At 40.3% G+C, this 17,928-nt stretch overlaps 1 protein-coding gene across 2 annotated transcripts in view; it reads right to left on the bottom strand.

Moving 5' to 3' along the window:
- The window catches only part of TIAM2 (TIAM Rac1 associated GEF 2), an 89,612-nt gene extending 73,376 nt beyond the window's left edge, over positions 1–16,236 (bottom strand). The window contains exons 1-5 of one of the 2 annotated variants that reach the window (XM_030944253.1): positions 16,119–16,236; positions 13,873–15,075; positions 7,689–8,124; positions 3,686–3,858; positions 2,450–2,674 (exon numbers count right to left, since the gene is read on the bottom strand). In XM_030944253.1, coding sequence (XP_030800113.1) covers positions 2,450–2,674; positions 3,686–3,858; positions 7,689–8,124; positions 13,873–15,069 — 2,031 coding nt within the window. In that variant the 5' untranslated portion in view covers positions 15,070–15,075; positions 16,119–16,236. Of the gene's footprint in view, positions 1–2,449; positions 2,675–3,685; positions 3,859–7,688; positions 8,125–13,872; positions 15,076–16,118 lie in introns of those variants that run through there. The other variant, XM_030944254.1, reaches the window with a different exon arrangement.
- Positions 16,237–17,928: the final 1,692 nt, after the last annotated feature.

A 17,928-nucleotide genomic window follows, 5' to 3' on the forward strand; every position in this document is an offset into this window, starting at 1 on the left:
AACTGTCTTTCAGGTGGTAGAAATTGTGAAATAAAAAAAGGCTTTGCTTGCTTTTAAAGTCCTGAGAATTATTAAGCCTTCAGCATAGAAGTATGGGTGTTAAGTCAATACAGAAGTGAAAGAGCAAGTTGACATTTGGTTGTTGCTTTTCTGAGGAAGGAAAAGGAGAAAGGCTATAGAAATCAGAGTTTCCAAGATCATTCCCCAGTGAAAATAAATTCTTTTTATGTAAAAAAACACCAGTCCTTCTGAACTCAATCACACTGTTTCCGCTGGCTTCCCAAAATAAATCACCAGTGACGATTTCCAGCACAGAATGCATTCTTAAGAAATACAGTATTGGCAATACTACGTAATTCAGCGTGGAGGAATAATATCTGCTCCATGACTGACACATCATCAAATTTACACAAAACCAAAACCAGAATTTATATTTTCTTGTTTCTCAAAATAGGCAGAAGACAACTAAACAACCACAGTTACTAAACAACTATAGCTACATATATGCAAACTATTCCCTCAGGTATGACATTTTCTCAAAATCATTACATTACTAAGTATATTAAGAATTCTCAGTCACTAATTGCATCAAGATTTTCTTTTTTCTTTGCAAAAGCCAATCTGAGACAACAAATTAGAAGATTAGGCAATTGAATTATCTATCTATTTTTCTCTGAAGTGACTTTGCCAGCAAACCTTAGGCAATTGTAAGGAGAGATTTTAAAGAGATCAAAGGGATCAAGAATGGAGAAAATTTGTGCTAAAAATTTATTCTTTGCCAACTACTGGATGCTTGCAGTGATCCATTTCATTCATTGTGTCAATGGTCTGCCCCCATTCAATGTTCTGAGACACACATAGACAGAAGATTAACAGGAATAAATCTTCTGCAGCCCAGAAGATGGATTTCAGTTCTACAGAATGAAGCCAATTTCTTACAGAGCTGGAAAACAATGACCATTCTTCAAGGACAGAACACCTAATTAGCAGATATTAAGATAGATCATTAATACTCTTCAGCTAACTCTAAATTAATTACTAACAGGCATATCCGATGAGGGAGGGATAAATTAAGCTAATATACACCAGGATTTTTCCTCAGTGCATCACATGTTACAAGCACTAGACATCTATAGAAATCTGTATATTCTTCTAAGTCTCAAAGCCTACTGCAATAAAAGGATGCTTAACATTTTTCCTCCTCCATTCACCTCACTCAGCTCTGGACCATGAAATAAAGTGACCTGGAAATAAATTATGAACATCTGAGCACTCAAAGAAAGGGCTTATGAGCATCTGCACTGCAAATCCCTACACAAACCTGCATGTTATTTGAACTCTGCTCATATAGCTTCAGACTCAAGTGTGCTACAAGAGCTTGGCAGTGACGTCAGTACTACTCAGTCTGCTCTTCATCAAGTCCAAGCCACTAGAGTAAGAATTTTAAATATTATAATCATCAAATCGCTGAAACTACAAGTGTTTGGTTAACAAAAGAAAAATAATTATGCTGTATTGGTTCAAAGGAAGTAAACCTCATTCGCTACTCAAGGGGCCATAATATGCAGCATGAAGTACTGAGAGAGGAATAGTTACTCTGACTGGAAAGGCTCTCAAAGACCAGTCAATCAGTTCAAATTATCAGAAGTCTTCTGTAAATGGCCTAATAAAACTAAAGATACAGCAGCCTCAGTCCACAGACTTACATAGGCTAAACTACTAGACAAGTTTAGTGCAGAAGAAGCCATGGATAGCGAGGTTGTTGACTGAACACCAAGCACGTCTAAATAAGTAAAGCATCTTTTGCCTGTTACTATCTGCAAAACTGGGGGCATGGGCAAGACATCAACACTGCACGACGTACTTCCGTAAGGTATCCCTGGAGTGACTCCTGGTTCACATACCAGAACTGAGAGCAGAGTAAGGCTTCATGTTTGTTCACCACCACACAGACAATCAGGTGATCATTAGTCATGGCTAAATCTCAACTAGAAGCACGTGGTTTTGTCTGCCACTACACAAATAAAGTCGGACGGAGGACTAAGTATTCCTCATGCGCTGTCTTAAGGTGCAGAACAATACTGCCAAGCACCTACTCTCCAATCTCTTCTGCAATACAATAATAAATTATTCACAGAACATACTGTATATTCTGTGGTATGCAATGTAACAGCTAGATCTTATTAACATAAAACAGTAAAAATTAATTACATTTTTACAGAAAAGACAAGAAAAAGCTTTGTACTGTTGAAACAGAACAGTCTGATGCGCAGCTTTGAGGAGCCTGCCTCCTGCACTGCTCTGGATTGCTGTAGAAACCTGGCAATAATTACAACTACTGTGCCAGTTATGCCTAAGACAATTACTCTCAGGCCTAGAAATCACAAATAGAGACCAAAGCAATAATTAATGATAAATATGCTCTTATAAAAAAAATTGTTTCCAGTACCTGATTTTCTATGGCCTTTCTGTTTTTTGGATCGCTAACAATTGAGAGCTGCAACTCTGCCATCTTTTTCATTTTGCCATCCATGTCAATCTTCTGGAAGAGACTCTTGGTCTGATTTTTCAGCAGCCTGACAGTGTCCTCTTTCCCAAGCTTCTTTGCAAAGAGGGAAGCACAGGCTGAATGTATGGCGGTAACCCAGTTTTCCAGATCCGTCTGACTTGTTGCCTGTGAAACCAATCAATGGTGCAACGTTATGAGCAGGTAAGAGAAAAATAAAATCAACAGCTCTAGGGCATGAAGTGCTTGATGGGCTCACTGTTGTCTTAGGCACTTTATCTTAACCAAATGAAATAAAGTTTTCTTTAGAACTGAGCAAATAAAGGTAGTCTGAGATTTTCCTACACTCCGTCATGATTTGTCTCCAAACTTCAGCTTCTGCTTCTTAGACCTGCAAAGTCTAAAATCCCCAGAAGGACAAGAGCCACATAAGCTGTGGGAAAGATGTGACTGGCATCTTTCATCCCTTCAGATAACTAAAGTAAACCCTACCAGATATCAAAGACAAACTTTCTTCACTGCTGCAACAGCAGAGAAGATTTTATATGTGAGGTATTTGCTTACTTAAAAAGTGCCAAGTTAGTGGAGAGGCAACATCGAGGTAAAGAGAATGCAATCTGCATGAAGTATCTCTGGAGATATGTACAAGTGTGCCTATGAATCAACATGTTTCTATGCAGGCAGTTCCACAAAACACTGTTCTTTATTGACATTTCCAGTGGTGGCCTTGAGCAGCCCAGGTATTTTGATTATTTTTAGTTCTCTTTCTTGAGTATCTTGCTCAAGCAAACTCTCTGTGGCCAGCAGATTCAGGTTTGAGCACACTATTCTGTACGTGTGGAATGCTAATAGATGTGAAAAAAATTGAAAGAAAGTTGATTTTTTAGAAGCTTGTGATCAACCAGGTACCCAGAGCTTCTTGCAGATTTATGATCCTTGTTCTTTTTGTTTCTGAACCATAATTGACTGAGCGAACTGGTGTAATACCTGAAGTCATATAATATATTTAATATTATAATAGTGTAATGCAACAGTGCAGTTGTGGTTTTATTTTTAAGTCAAAGGCACAAGCATGATGTGTGTGTGCATGTGTACATACAATCATATAGATACATGTGTAGACTCACAAACACATCCTAAAATGGAAACAACCAGCAAGTTATGCATGCATCCTGTTACCTGAAATAGGTAGACATCTCCAAAAGAATTGCTGAGACAGAACACATTTTCTTTCTTGGGATGTTCTGGAACAGACTGAACTATACTGTCTTCTGCAAACAGGGCGTATCGAGGCAAACTGCTCTGCTCCATTGAGTTCCTTCCATAGGTCTCATAAAACAGTAGAGTACAGCCTTTTGCAGTTCAGAGGGACAAAAAAAAAAACCACGAGGAGAAAGTAAGTTTTGGATCTCCCAACATTATATAATGTTTTTGTGAATTAAGACACCCTTCAGAGACACCCTTCTGCCTCTCTTCCCAAACAGATAAAAAAGGAAGATCTTCTACACAGAAAAACAGTTAATGATCAATTTGCCAATGAAAAGTTGAAACAGACATCTAACAGGGCCACAAAACACATTTATGGACTTAATAAATAAATCAGGACACCTCAATATGGAAGCATCCAAGGGTTAGGGTAGGATGGGGTTTGAGCAATCTGTTGTAGTGAAAGACGTCCATGTCAATGGCAGAGGAGCTGGACTAAAGGTCCCTTCTAACCCACAATATTCTATCAATAAATTCAGTCTATTAAAATTTTAAGGCATGTAGAAGAGATTAACTCCTGCTTAGTTAAATCAGCTTTTGTGTTTCTTTATTAAATTGAACCAACTCTCTCATAACAGCCACTTAAGAAATCTTCATATTTGTTGAAAAGATTTGCAGAACCCTTTGTCTTCATACAACATGCTTAGTGAATAAACTTCTCAAATTTAAACCAGATTTCCTTCAATCTAGCTGAAAATTGGAGACTCAGACAATTCTGAGTAATTAAAAACAGTTTAAAAGGGCTGAGTTTGAGCATGTTCAGTCTTGTAAATAGTGTAATATCTAAGGTATGAAGCTTGCATCCAGAAAACAAACTTCATCCTTGATGACGGCAAGCCCAAGTATAACACGTGGAATTACTTCTGGAGGAGAGTGGAGGAGACTTGATCCCAGCAGAGGACACTTGATCCTAGCCCACAGCAGTATGACTACAGTGCCATGTTGCCTTTGGCAGCAATGCTGGCTCAAGAAGGGCCTGTGCCCTCCATCCCTGACAGCCTTTCCTTCCTGCATCGTTATAACCCACTGTCCTCCAAACGCACTGATTTGCCTGTTCAAGGGGTCATGGACTGAAGGGTACTTCTAAAATACCATTACAAAGGGAAACCCATATCAGAGATTTCTGATCAAATCATCCGTTGACTGAAAAGTTTTTAGAGTAAGGAATCCAATACATAGAAATACCTCTATACTACATAACTGCACCTTTTCCTATTATTGTCGAAAGTTACTGGCAGAATATTTGGGGTAAGAACAAATCCTATAGAGTTGGTCCTATCTATTCCATTGGGCAGTCCTCACTTTATCTTCTTTATGCCACTGAAACACTTGGGAGATCTCTGCAGCTGGAAAAAAGGACATGGTTTGTAACACTCTGCATAACAGAAATGTCATTTGAACATAACAGGGCAAACTAAACAAACAAAACCAAGTCTTCTCTTGTATTCTGCATTTTAGGAAAGTGCAGAAGTTTAAAGTTTTTAAGATTTATTTTAAAATATTTCCATATTCCTGTATTTCCCCTATTTGCTCTAACTCAAGATAACTCATGTTTTATCATGAGAATTTATATGTACACAAATAAAAAATTTTGAAAGGCATGTACGTATGCTTGGGTGTATGGAACCCCAGGTATATCTTTAGGTCAAGTCCAGTGATCCCTGGAAGCTGCTAGTTTCATAAGCTCTGTCAGACCCACAGGGACCGATTATTGTCCAAATATTTTAATTAAAACTTGAGCTGAAGAGAGAGAGCAAAGGGAAAGCAATTTCCTTAGTTAAAGGAAACTAATTGCACAGGACAGATGGAAAAGAGAGTTTCTCTTGGTACACAGTTACTATTCAGGCTCAGGTCTTGGTGGCCCTGAAAGTGGAGTAGAGGCCTCAAGACGTATACTTTTAAGTCTGGTAGGTAACTAGATGGTTATAAGCCTTCTGCATATTTATAATTAAATACATCTCAACGGAGTGCAAATAAACATGCTGTTCTCCATTTACATATTTAGAGTCATGCTTTAAAATATCTTGGCTATTTAAACTTCAAAAACAAATTAAATACTGATTCATTCAAAAATCTGTATAAAGAAAACCAAAGCAAGTGCCTTGATCTTGATATAGCAATTATGAAAACAGAATTATGCCTTGATATCCAGACAGGCAAGTTTATTTTGGAATCAGAAGTCTCCACAGGACAATAAAGGTAAGAGATCAAGGAAATTAGGAATGTATATTTAAAACAGCTAGCAAAGTGCACAAGACTCTGTACCATGAATGCAGCCAGATCAACCATTGAAGTAAAAAGCGTTGTATCTAACAGTTATAATGTTAGAAGTTAATAAAGCTTTTTACAAAGAACTTTATTGCTCCTTTTTTTGTACCTGTGGAAATTCAGGAACTAAGAAGAGACACAATTTTTCCAAGGTCACCAATAAGCCAATTTTATAGCCAAAAAAATGAACATGAAGCACCTAAATTGCTTGCCAGAGCTTCATTATCCCAGAAATGCACAAACTACTAGTATATAACATACTTCAGTTTAGAGTTTTGACAGAATTGTTTAGAAACTGAATTTTAGAAGAGGCAGATTAAACTATATTCACACTCCATAACACAAACACACACAATAAGAGGGTGGAATTCAGGTACTGTTTTTCCCTTTGTATGCCCTGCTTGTAAGCATGAATCATGCTATCTGATGATGCTATCAGGGCAAGTGATTTAAACTGCTAAGCCTGCCTACATTTTGATCCCTTGATAACAAGTCTCTGAATTTTTAGGCAGAATTGCCTCATTCTAGTAAGTTTGCTTCTTTTCAATCAGCACTATCAAGCAGAACATTACCAGGACTTGCTGTTCATTTTTCTTCAGGTCTACACTCATGCACAATTTTAAAAAGGGCAACCTGTGGGAAAGTTGCCATTTTCTCTTCTCTAGTCCCAGATATGATAGGAAATGATCAAGCTTGATCATTTCCTTGCTCATTAACTTAGTATCATATTTACTGAAAGACAAATCCTTTGGGTGCAATTCAAAATTTAAAAAAGGCATATTAACTCACCCATTAAATTTCCCTTCCTCCCCACAACAGATATTATTTTCCTTCTCACATTTCCTGACACCTGTACACGTCTCACAGCACCCTCTGAGCACCAATGGAGCACAACAATCACACCTGCAGCAGCCCCCTTGAGTGGATTCCCCTCCATGGGGCTGTTTTCACAACAGGAGCAGCTGCAGGAGATGGGAAGCTGGGCATGCCAAAAGCCAGAAGGGGTTGGTATTGCTGGGAGCAGAGAATGTGGAAGACCACTCAGGGAAAGGAGGGAGACCTTCAACTCCTGGGAATGGTTCCCTTGGGCACCACTTCAGCTTCCCCTGCTCTGAACCACAGACACTTCTCTGTGTAAAGGCTCTGGCACCCGGGAGTTCACCTCTCCATTACATTGCCACCTAATGTGCTAGAAATGAAAAAAACTTTTTTACAATAAACTACCCCATCCTTCAGTAAATTTCATAACAGAGCCTAAGGAACTGTGTGTCTCTAACAAGGAACTGGGCACCAGCAACTTCTCCTGACCCTTAAATTTTGGTTCAGTTTGGTCTTTGACGTCCAAAAGCATCTTCTAACTCCCCAGTCTGATGTGAACATACAAATTAGGAAGTCAGACAAAACAATTCCCACTATGATATGAAACACAAGGCTGCACACAATCCCAAAGACATTGAGCAGCACCTCAGTTCAGTGGGCTGCCTAGGCACAAGCTCCACTTTAGCTGGTGGGTAGACCTTGTAAAGTTAGGTGTTATTTTCTGATCCCCCTAAATCTGGTAACAGAAGCCAGCATGCATGAAATGATGCTGAGGCACAACAGAAAGAACTGCTGCTGCCAAGATGAAGGATCAGCGTGGTGGTTTTACCTTTGAGTGTAACCCAGTACTGCTTCCACTTCCGTCGTGTGACCAGCTCCAGCTTCTTCTCCTTCTGCAGAGTCACCAAGGGTTTGAAGAACAGCCACCCTGCCTTGCGCACCACTCCTTGCTCTTTCTCATACAATAAATCCAGCTGCTCCAAGGAGCTAAGGGACTCGCCACTGGAGTCTTCTGTTTCTGACGAGGTCTCCGTGTTCTCTAAGTTCATCCTGCTCATCTCCAGCTCTCGCATGAAGTTCTCATAAATGTTCTGCCTCAAGGCATCACTGCTGACAGCATTGGTGGACTCGCTTCTCTGGGACAGGGTATGGCTGGAGCCAGGAGACCACAGTAAAGTGGAGAGCTGTGATGGTGCTAGTGTGTCTGTAGTGAAGTTGTCCATTCTGCTGTCAAAGTAGTCACTCCCATCTTTACACTTTGGCTCCTGTGCATAAAAGGAATTTATCTGTGATCAGTCACCACAGCTACGACCAAAAGACACACCTCATTTGTCAATTAAATTTGTTTCATGTTTAGCCACTTCCAGTTCCTTCATCTTTTCACCATTACATCACAGCCTTTGCCTCAGCCACTGACACCGCCACTGTTACCATTCAGTTTTTTCAACAGAACCCCATTAAACCCTATCCACTAATCTGAGCACTTTGGTAATTCCAGCATGCTTTGAGTAATCTCAAATTTCACTAGAAACTACTGTCTGAAACCTGAAGTACTCCAGGAGACAACTACATCTTCCATCTGAAATGCAGGCACCAGGTTTGGCATCTGTCTGAGTACAAGCAGGAGTAGCGTCACAACAGGTTTTTTTATTATTACAGGGTTTTTGATACTTTGGTGCTATCACATTTGTGCAAGGTGGCCAGGTTTAGCTTCAACACAACAAGGCTGATTTTAACCTCCACTTTCTATTTGTCATACAAATGGTGCTTAGCAAACAAAAAAAAAGGTCAAAAGTAAAGAATATTTTAAGCTTGTTAGAATTGATCAATTGACTAAAATCTAATCTAAACCAATATGTGATTTAAAAAAAGAAAGACACACTTGATGACTGGCTTAAATCCAGTCTCCAGACTGCAGAGCTGTGTATTTTCTGAGCTGCTGGGAACACCCTGAAAGTTTGCTCATCCCATCAAGCACTGGCAGGCCTTTCTCCTAATTGCACTGTGCAACTTCATCCCTTGGACTGAGAGGGCTGGCTAATTTTATTTGAAATAATCAGGCCTGATGGTATGACTTCAATTTTGCCTTTGATATGGATGCTAGAGTAGGCCCATTTCTTGCCACTGCTTGTCAACGTGGGACTTTGTTGGCAGTTTGGACCTTTTCTCTTTTAAGCCTTTCCAAGTAATATGCTGTCTGATCCCAACTCTCCCAGGCTCCAGTGATGGACAGGGATTTTCCTACTACCCAAAACAGAGCTCCTTGGACTAACTTCACTGTTGAGAACCACACCATTCATCCTAAGAAGCCATTTTTGTCTTCTGAACTCAAGCGTTGCCAATGCTATTTAAAAGCAACCAAGATTTAAGAACCTAAAACACAAAAGACATGTTGCCTTTTGCAGTAAGAGTAGAAGGGAAGAAAAAAGAAGATATTGCAATAAACTTTTCAAGAAGTGAAGCTATTACTCTCAGTAATAATAAAGCCATTATACTTTCAAGTTTAGACTGTTTCTCTAAAAGCATTTATTTTCTCACAGACTACTGTACTAAGAACAAAGTAAATAAACATTGGTCTCCTGGGAGCTGTTCTCCCGAACAGCTTTGAAACCAGCTACTTTTTTGTTTCTTTGCTTCTTACTTGATGCTCTTCAAATCTGCAGCAGAAAAGCTGTGCTATGTTCTGGTAGCATCAGGACCTCCGGTATGCTGCCAAGACTGGGATTGCACACCCTCCCAGGCAATGCCAGACAAACCACTTTTCCAGCAGCAGGACACTGCTGCTTGTGGCCTCATAAAAGCCAGTTTGACCTGAGACCCACAGTCCCCTATAGTACATTGAACTTCAAGTCTGGCCTTTCAGATCACTGTCTGGTGATCCAATTCTCATGGTAAAGGAGCACCTTCCTCAAATCTTGTTGCAGAGTGTTAATCAGTGTTGCCCAGAGTTACTCCCTAAACATCAACAGTTTAACTGATTTTAATATGGTAAAAGGCACATGGGGGGGCAAACCAGGATAAAATCCCACATGTAATGCATTTATGCCACAAAGCAACTGCAGAACATGGATCGTACAACTGCGCTGGCGATCTGCATTTCAAGGGGAAACTGAAAGCTTTCTCCACCCTTGTTTTAATTACTTTGGTACTTGTGTGCCAAAATCCAGCATTTTAATTGTTTGACTATTCTCCAGGAACTGCTAGTGTCCCCTGGAAAACATTAGTGTACAGCTTATTAAGAATATGTATTTCTTTTAGTCCCAAAGCACTAGTAAGAGACACAACACAAAGCAAATACATAGAAGGGGTCTGTTGTGAAAACTCACCACTAGAACAGCAAACATTAAGGAAAAGTGTGGGATGCAACCTGTCAATGACCAGCCACTAAACAAATCCTATATTTTCTCCTTACACATAGAAAGGGTAGGAATGAGGAAGTACCAGAATAGAGAAAATGGATAAAGAATCCAAAATTAATATATACACTTCACCAGGACACCATCAATTGTATTTTCTTTTCCTAAAGAACTGAATTGTCAGAGTCTGCCAGTCTCTGTTGGTCCTTGAGAAGGCTGTCATTGTAGCAATATCTGCCCTACTGAAAAGGTTTGACCTAAGTTGCTGCTCCAGGTGATTTCCCTGCCAGGTGACTTTCTGCTGGTTCTTGCTCTGTTGAATCTAGTGATGATAGATCTCTGTTTCTGCTCAGCTGCATTCAAGGAGATCTCTCAATGTTTGAGATATACTCTGGAATAGCTAAAGACATGGCAAAAGACGAAGTGGCTAAGATACCAATTAGACAAAGTGGCACACATAATAATTAGCTGTAAAGAGCAGCACAGGAAAAACGCAGCCTGCTACATTCATTAGGAGCCATGCTAAAAGGAGAATCTAATACCAGTCCTCAAGTCAAATAAATACATTCTTTTAACGTACTTTTCTTTTAAATTCTCTTTACAGCCCACATCAGGGCTCTGGCTTATAAAGTCATAAAATTTTGAATATGATTCCTGAAGTGAGGCTATTTTACTTATCTCAAGAACCTTTCTTCAGAAGCTGTTTCTGGTGGATGGATTTTCATTTTACACAGAAATTGCTGATGTCCTCCATGTTAAAGAGCTGCACAGAGGTTACACCACCATCTTTAGCCATATCTGGCTGTGCAGCAAGTCTGCCTAAATTCTGTTCACAGGTCTCACATACATCACACACACTTTTCAGCTCACACACATTGAATTGCAACTCAGCATCACCCCAATGCCATTTCAGCACAGATTAAACTAAATGAAGATGTATGCTGCAGTGATGCATTGAGGGAACACTTTAGGACATCCTCATGCAAAGAAAACTAGGTCTTGGAAAAGATTATTGCAAGTTTTGATGCAAGATCTTTATTAGAAAGTTAAATTCAATTCCAGGATACATCAGATCAAGCAGACATAAGGAAACATCCAAGTAACTGGACAGGGCAAAACCAAGAACTCCTCTGGAATATCCCATATGCAAATCTGTTTGTGGATGATTTAAAACAGATGAGGAGGAAGGGTGCCAGAGTGAAAAGGAAATAGATTTCCAATCTTAACACAGGAGACCAAGGAAAGTCTGTATACCCACAAATGCAGGCCAAGAAAAGACAACATTTCTCCCTTTAAATAAATCATAACAGATTAAAAAATAGGAAAGAATAACTAATGTAGAAGGTAATACTGACATCAGAACAAACTGTCTGGAACTACATTTACTCTGCGTATTAGCAAGCATTGAATAAGGCAGTCTGGAAGGAGCCTTCAAGATGGAGAAAATCCTACCTGTGTTTAAGCTGCAATTTGTTCACAAAGGGCATTAAACTCTACTGCCTTTCTAGTGTCAGGGGTCTGGCCTCAATATCCCAAGCCTGTGGCTCCTAGGCCTGTGCTCCCATGAAGCAGGGGGCTCGGCTGGTTTGTTTCCACTGGGCAGCTGGAGGGACTACCCAGCCACCACCGGCACTTAGGCGCACTTACAGGGAAATATTCCAGCTTTCACCTACGTTCAGCCCCAGTGAATCACAGCCAGTCATTACTAATGCACGGAGGAAGGGACGCATTGTTCAGAGCAGAGCACAGATGCTGCCATGACGAGATGAAGTCGCACAAACAGGGACCAACCATGTGACAGATCAGAACCTTCCACCACACTTCTGTCTTTCTAATCTAGAGGACCTGTTAAGAGTATAAGCACTACCACACTACAACCCAGCAACCCCCAGAAGAGACAGCAGGTTACTCAAAGCATGAAAGATAGAAATGAACCAATAAAGCCACACAAGGAACTGCAAAACTACAAAGCATTCACTACCTCCCTCTTACCCTTCCTGTTGCTGGATACTCGTTTGATTAAAATCAGTGACTAACCATTTCCTATGCCTTTTTCTAAGAAACCACCGTTTTTGGAGTTAGTGCTGTTTTCCTTCTACCACAATCTGATTCAAGCTTGATGCAATCTCGCCAGCCAAATTTCCTTGCTGCGTCTGAAGCCAGTGCACTGCACAGTGAATTCAAAATAGCAATGAATTGCACACCACAAATGCCATTCTGAAAATGTCATAACTAAGTAATACATACTAAAGGTCTGGGATGCAGAAATCATATGTAAAGCCTGGCAGTAAAATCCAGAGCAGCTACAGATGTTGAAATCAGTGAAGAATCCTGGAACACAGCACTGAGGCTCCTCAGCGATTCCAGGTTTTTTTGCCCTCTCTTTCACAGCTGAGTAAGAAGGTGAAAAGACAGCATCTGATAAAGTACATGAGCACCAACTCACAAAAGAAGTGATGCAGATAAACAGCTTTCATTTTCATTTCCTAGTTCTGCAGCCCCCAGCCAGGACGCACACCAGCAAACATTTTGCTAAGCTCATTTCTGAGCCTAAGGGTCTGTCAGAGCTTCGCATTGCAATGACAGATGCACATGGTTAAGCACAAAACCTGTCTGAATTTCCAGTACAGGAGACAAGAAACTTCTGAAGTGGCCAGCACATCAATGTTGCTGAAAGAGAGCATCCTTCATTTAGGGAAGCACAGTGACTGCTCCTATATGAAAAACACCAGGGAAGATTCAGGAAAAAAAGGGAAGGGAAAAAACCAAATATCCAAACCAAATCCAAAAATGGTCTCATCTCAGCTTGCAAACTCACACACAGAGACCAGGCACAGTCTGGTATTTAAAGAGCCAATTCTGGGGCCTGCAGCTAGAGATGAGAATTTCATTCCTGACCACAGGCATCCTAAATTCCTATTAATGGGATTAGTCTTGAATTCTTCTAAAGAAACATCCTTTCCCTCCCTCTTGCTCTCCCCTCCCATCTCCTTCACACTACCATCTCCCAGTGAGCCAGATGGCAACGCAAGTTTTTCCATCTGGTGAACTAAGCTGACACACAGGAAGGAGGAGGTTGCTCCATGTAATGCCTTCAGAGCATGTGGAGGCAGAACCAGCACCTCTGGTCAATACTGCTGCTTGCCTTGCTAGAAATGGACCAACAAGCAAAACATGAGTGTAAAACAGTAAAACAGACAGGAAACATCTGAAAAGATGCATACAATGTCCTCCTTCTACTGCTCCTTCCACACTCTTCAGATAATGTATGCTAATCCATAGCTCATATATAGAGAGAGGTTGTATTTCCATACTTGAAATAAAAAGAAGGTTTAAACCCCAAGTCACTTTTTAAGTAATGCAACAATTTCAAAAGCAAATTCACAGAGATATTAGGCTGCAAAGACTGGAGTTAACTTAGGAGGTGACAAAATATGAAAATAGGAAGGGAAAATTTGCACAAAATAATGTGTATCTTTTTTTGCTGCTGACATTTCAGAGAGCACCAGGGATGCAATACTTCTCAAAATTCCACAAATTACTAAATGAGATAAGCAAGTAATTAACCTGCAAAAAAGACAAATATCGTGTAATCACTATGCTTATAAGAGGAATATAAAAACCAACTTTCACACACTTAGGCTGGTTTGTACATACCTGCAGCTTCCTTTTCTTTCTTGAAAGACTTCCTGTCCAGTCACTGATGCGCCGCATTCTGTTCTTTAACGTATCTTTCTTGGATGCATCCTCACCGAGGGGCTTGGACTTTCTGCACGGGAGGGTGTAGGAGCTGTAATGTGCAGGACTTCCCTGCTCTACCCTGGAGGGAACATCAATGTCTGAGGCAAAGGAGACACGGTTGCTTAGGCTACCAGGAGTGTCAATATACTCATCAGACAGCCTGATCCCAGGTGGAGGAGTGCTTTCCAAATTTGTATCCTTATAGAGATCTCGGAGTGAGGAAAGAGATGAACTTTGGTTGAAGGACTTCTTCTTGTCACTTGCTGGGAAACTGGCATGGATGCTTGTATCTGGAGTGCTCCTGGTCAAATATGAACCGTCCAGCTCATTGATATCCCCAGCATTCCCCCAGAGAGAGTCATACCATGAAGACTCAGAGCTCAGGGAGCTCCCTTTACTAGACCGAAGCCTTGAATCGGTAGGTGACAGACGATGGCTTGAAGAACAATCTGCACTGGAGTTCCTCCTGACATCAAGCAGGTTATTTGGCTTAGATTCCAAGGCAGGGGAATACCTCAGCAACTGCACTGGCCCACTGGACTCCTCGGTTGGTACCTTGCTGTTGTTGCTGTTGTGGAACTCGACCCTCAAGCAACCGTCCAGCTTCCCCAGAGTTTTAATGAGAACTTTAGGACTCCTTCTGTCCTCTGATGGAGAGGTTGATGCAAAACTCTCATTCTTTCCATAGCAATTTAAAATGTGGCCATTGCATTCTCGAGAGGCAGCATTATTACTTCCAGCTTGGAGGCCAATATAGTGGAAACCATTCTCTGGCAAAAACATCATGTTATTCCCTTGGCAGTAGTCCCCTGAGGCATTTGTCCTGTGTTTGGCATGGACATTGCTTTTGGAGACCTTCATCACAGTGTCACCAAGTCTAGAGGAATAAGGCTGACTACTCTTGAAGTGTGAAAGGCAGCTTCTGGCAAGGGACCTTGATTTGTAGTTTGAGCCGCTGCTGGTATGTCCCCATCCATGCATAGAGCAAGACTTTTCATCTTTAGCATGAATGCTGCGAATTTTCAGAGAGCAAGGCTTTTGCTTGGCACCAGCTGTAGTAGCAGCATGATTTTTTGATCCCTGAAGACTGTATTGGCTTTCTGAATTCCCCATTTTCCACTAAATTAAGAAAAGTTTCATTAGAAACAATGGCTAAAAGAGCAAAAAGTAACAGGCCACTTTTACCCTCTACACAGGAAAATGCCTATTTAAAAAATGATATGAAACAATTGTTTCAAAAAAAAGCTATTAAATAGCCATGTACAACATTAAATTCATAACTGAACTTATTTTAGGGGCAAGCTAGAAAACCTTATTTTCTCTGTGGTTCATTACCCCTCTGTTATAAACCTGGAATCTAACTCCATTGAAATCATGTCAACACCTTCCTCCACCCACACCCTTGGCAACATCCTTTTCTTATAACTTACAAAATCTCTGGCTCCCAAGAACAATGGCATAATGAAAGGGAGACAGCAAGATAATCATAACTTAGATGTAAAGTGAACTGTACTTTCAGAGAAATCCCTTCTGCCAGCAGACAAGCCCACTGCAGTTTCAGCTTGACTGATTTCTTTGCACCCAAGTGTTGCCTCAATAAAATGTTCAGTAAACTCCAGCTATGTGTTTAAATGAAGCTAATCTAGGAGAAAGGAAAAAAAATGCCAAAAATCAGACAAAAAATAATTTGGTTAGCAAACAGCCTCATCTTCCACTACAGCACAAAACTGCATTATGTTCACTCAGCACAGCACAGTTCCATAGTTTGCTTGGTGAAATGCTCTTCAGTTTTTCATAGTGTCTGCAGTGAACAGCACACACTGGAGCAGTTAAATTGCCCCACTGAGGTGACTGAAGATTTCAAACCTGCATAAAGTGCACCCCAAAGTAAAAAAGACAGTTCTGTTCTTTTTGTAACTCAGAATGAATCTCCAGTGTTTGTAACATACAGAATGCTTTTTCCATCAGCGCTACGCTTCTTCACACACGGAATCTCAGACTATCACCTGGAGGAGGATACACTGCTGCCTCATTAAAAAATTGTCAAAACAAGCCACAGCAAAATCATAAACCTATCTTCTGGAGTTTCTATGTTTTAACATCCCTACTTCAAGCCCTTAGCACTTTTAGATTAAAATCACAGTATGAAAGAAAGAGCAAACCTGTAGGAACGTTCTCAAACACAGGCACGGTTAGCAGTCAGTATGCTCTGCATTGTCTTCGTGGCCAGCCACTATGCTTGCCAAAACCAGAATGGAGCTGCACACAGCCTTCCTAGAAAACACCAAAAGAACAAAAAAGGGTTTTCAGTCAAATACAACTTACACTTTACTCCAACTGTATGTAAAATGAATAAAAAAGAAAAAAACCCAAAAGTTACAAATTAAGAGAAATTCGATGAGGGGGATTCCTGGAATTTAGACATACATTTTTACAAGCATACTTTAACAATTGACATCGAATTAGTAGAAATAAGTCATTGAGTAAACGTTTCATTTTCTCTCCTCTTTGTTTGTCTTTCTCTCCTCTCACTGATGAGCCAGGACAAACTCTCATCCCTCTCAAGTTTTCCTTTTGGGAGACCAATTACAGTTCACAGTATTGTGCAATGGTCCATTACAATGTGGACCACACTGATCAGAGCAATGTCCCACAGCATCTGTTTATCTTTCCCCATGCCTGGATTCCAACCATTACCTTTGCAGTGAAAGGCCACCATGAAATTCACTCCAGCAGCCACTCAGTAACCTCCCTCTTTAGGTTTGTTCTGATTTTAAGTTAATCTGCCGGTAAACAAGTAAAAGGCTGCACCAAGCATTGTACAGACCCCAAGGTAACAAGACCCAAGCTCTTCCTAACCCTCTGAAAGTATTGGCTCTTCACTTAGTACACAAAGACTACAACTCAAAGCTAAAGGACCAAATCTGGATTTCATAGATCACACCAGCAGCATAGGGATTGAAACACTTTACATAAAAGAAGTAGTATAAAATGTTAGACTAAGTTTTGGAACACACAGTTAAGTTACAAACCATTTTTAACACATAACCACCAAAATTTTTCCTTTCTGCCTAAATTCCATGGCTTCTGTTAATCATTTTCAATTGAATAGCTACTTGATTTGAACATGCTGGATTTTGTTCTCGTTGACTCTTTTTGTGGCTATCTACTGTGTAAGAACCTTGAAAGAGTTTACATTAATTCATTGGTATGTAGCTAACCTTATCAAAAGCAAAGGTAAATGTTGCCTACTAGAACTAGAAACAGTCTTAACAGCAAGCCTAGAAAAATGTTAGCAAATAAATCACTTGGAAGAGACAGATCATGATAGAGATGCTCCAGACCTATAAACATGAATTAATGCCTGTTATCACAAAGATATCTGATAAAACGGAAAAGCCACAGAAATTTCATCTTATACTCAAAAAAGAAAAAAAATCTGTAATTTTCTTACTCTCTCTAACAATTTGGATGTCTGCTATTTATGATACCCTTGCCTGTGCAAGTTTGATTTGCCTACGCTGCTAAGTGTACTCCTCTATGTGTCATATGCAACTTGGATTGAACAAAAAGACTATTGATTCAAGGTTAGCAGAAGACAACACACAAACTTCCTAAGCTCCAAGCTCCTGAACAAATTGCCAACATCCAGCAGTATTGTCGTCCTATATCCAAGAGGCACAGACCACAAACAAGCAGTGAGTTTACATTCAGAATTCATCGTCTGAGAGCAAAAAGTACATTCAACAAGAGACCTTTGAGGGGCTAATATCTATTCATAAGGAAACATTGAACTCAATTTGCCTCAAGAAACAGGCAAAAAGACCATCTGGTCTCCATAGTGATTGTGCAATGGTTAGGTAATCCTTTTAACAAAGTAGGTAGTGAGCAAGCTGCTGTCATGAACCTCAAAAGACAGACCTTCAATTTGTCAAGGCTCGAGCCGTGCCTACCAGGGTCCATTGTACGTGT

Source organism: Camarhynchus parvulus, chromosome 3 (assembly GCF_901933205.1).
Source record: "Camarhynchus parvulus chromosome 3, STF_HiC, whole genome shotgun sequence".
NCBI lineage: Eukaryota > Metazoa > Chordata > Aves > Passeriformes > Thraupidae > Camarhynchus > Camarhynchus parvulus.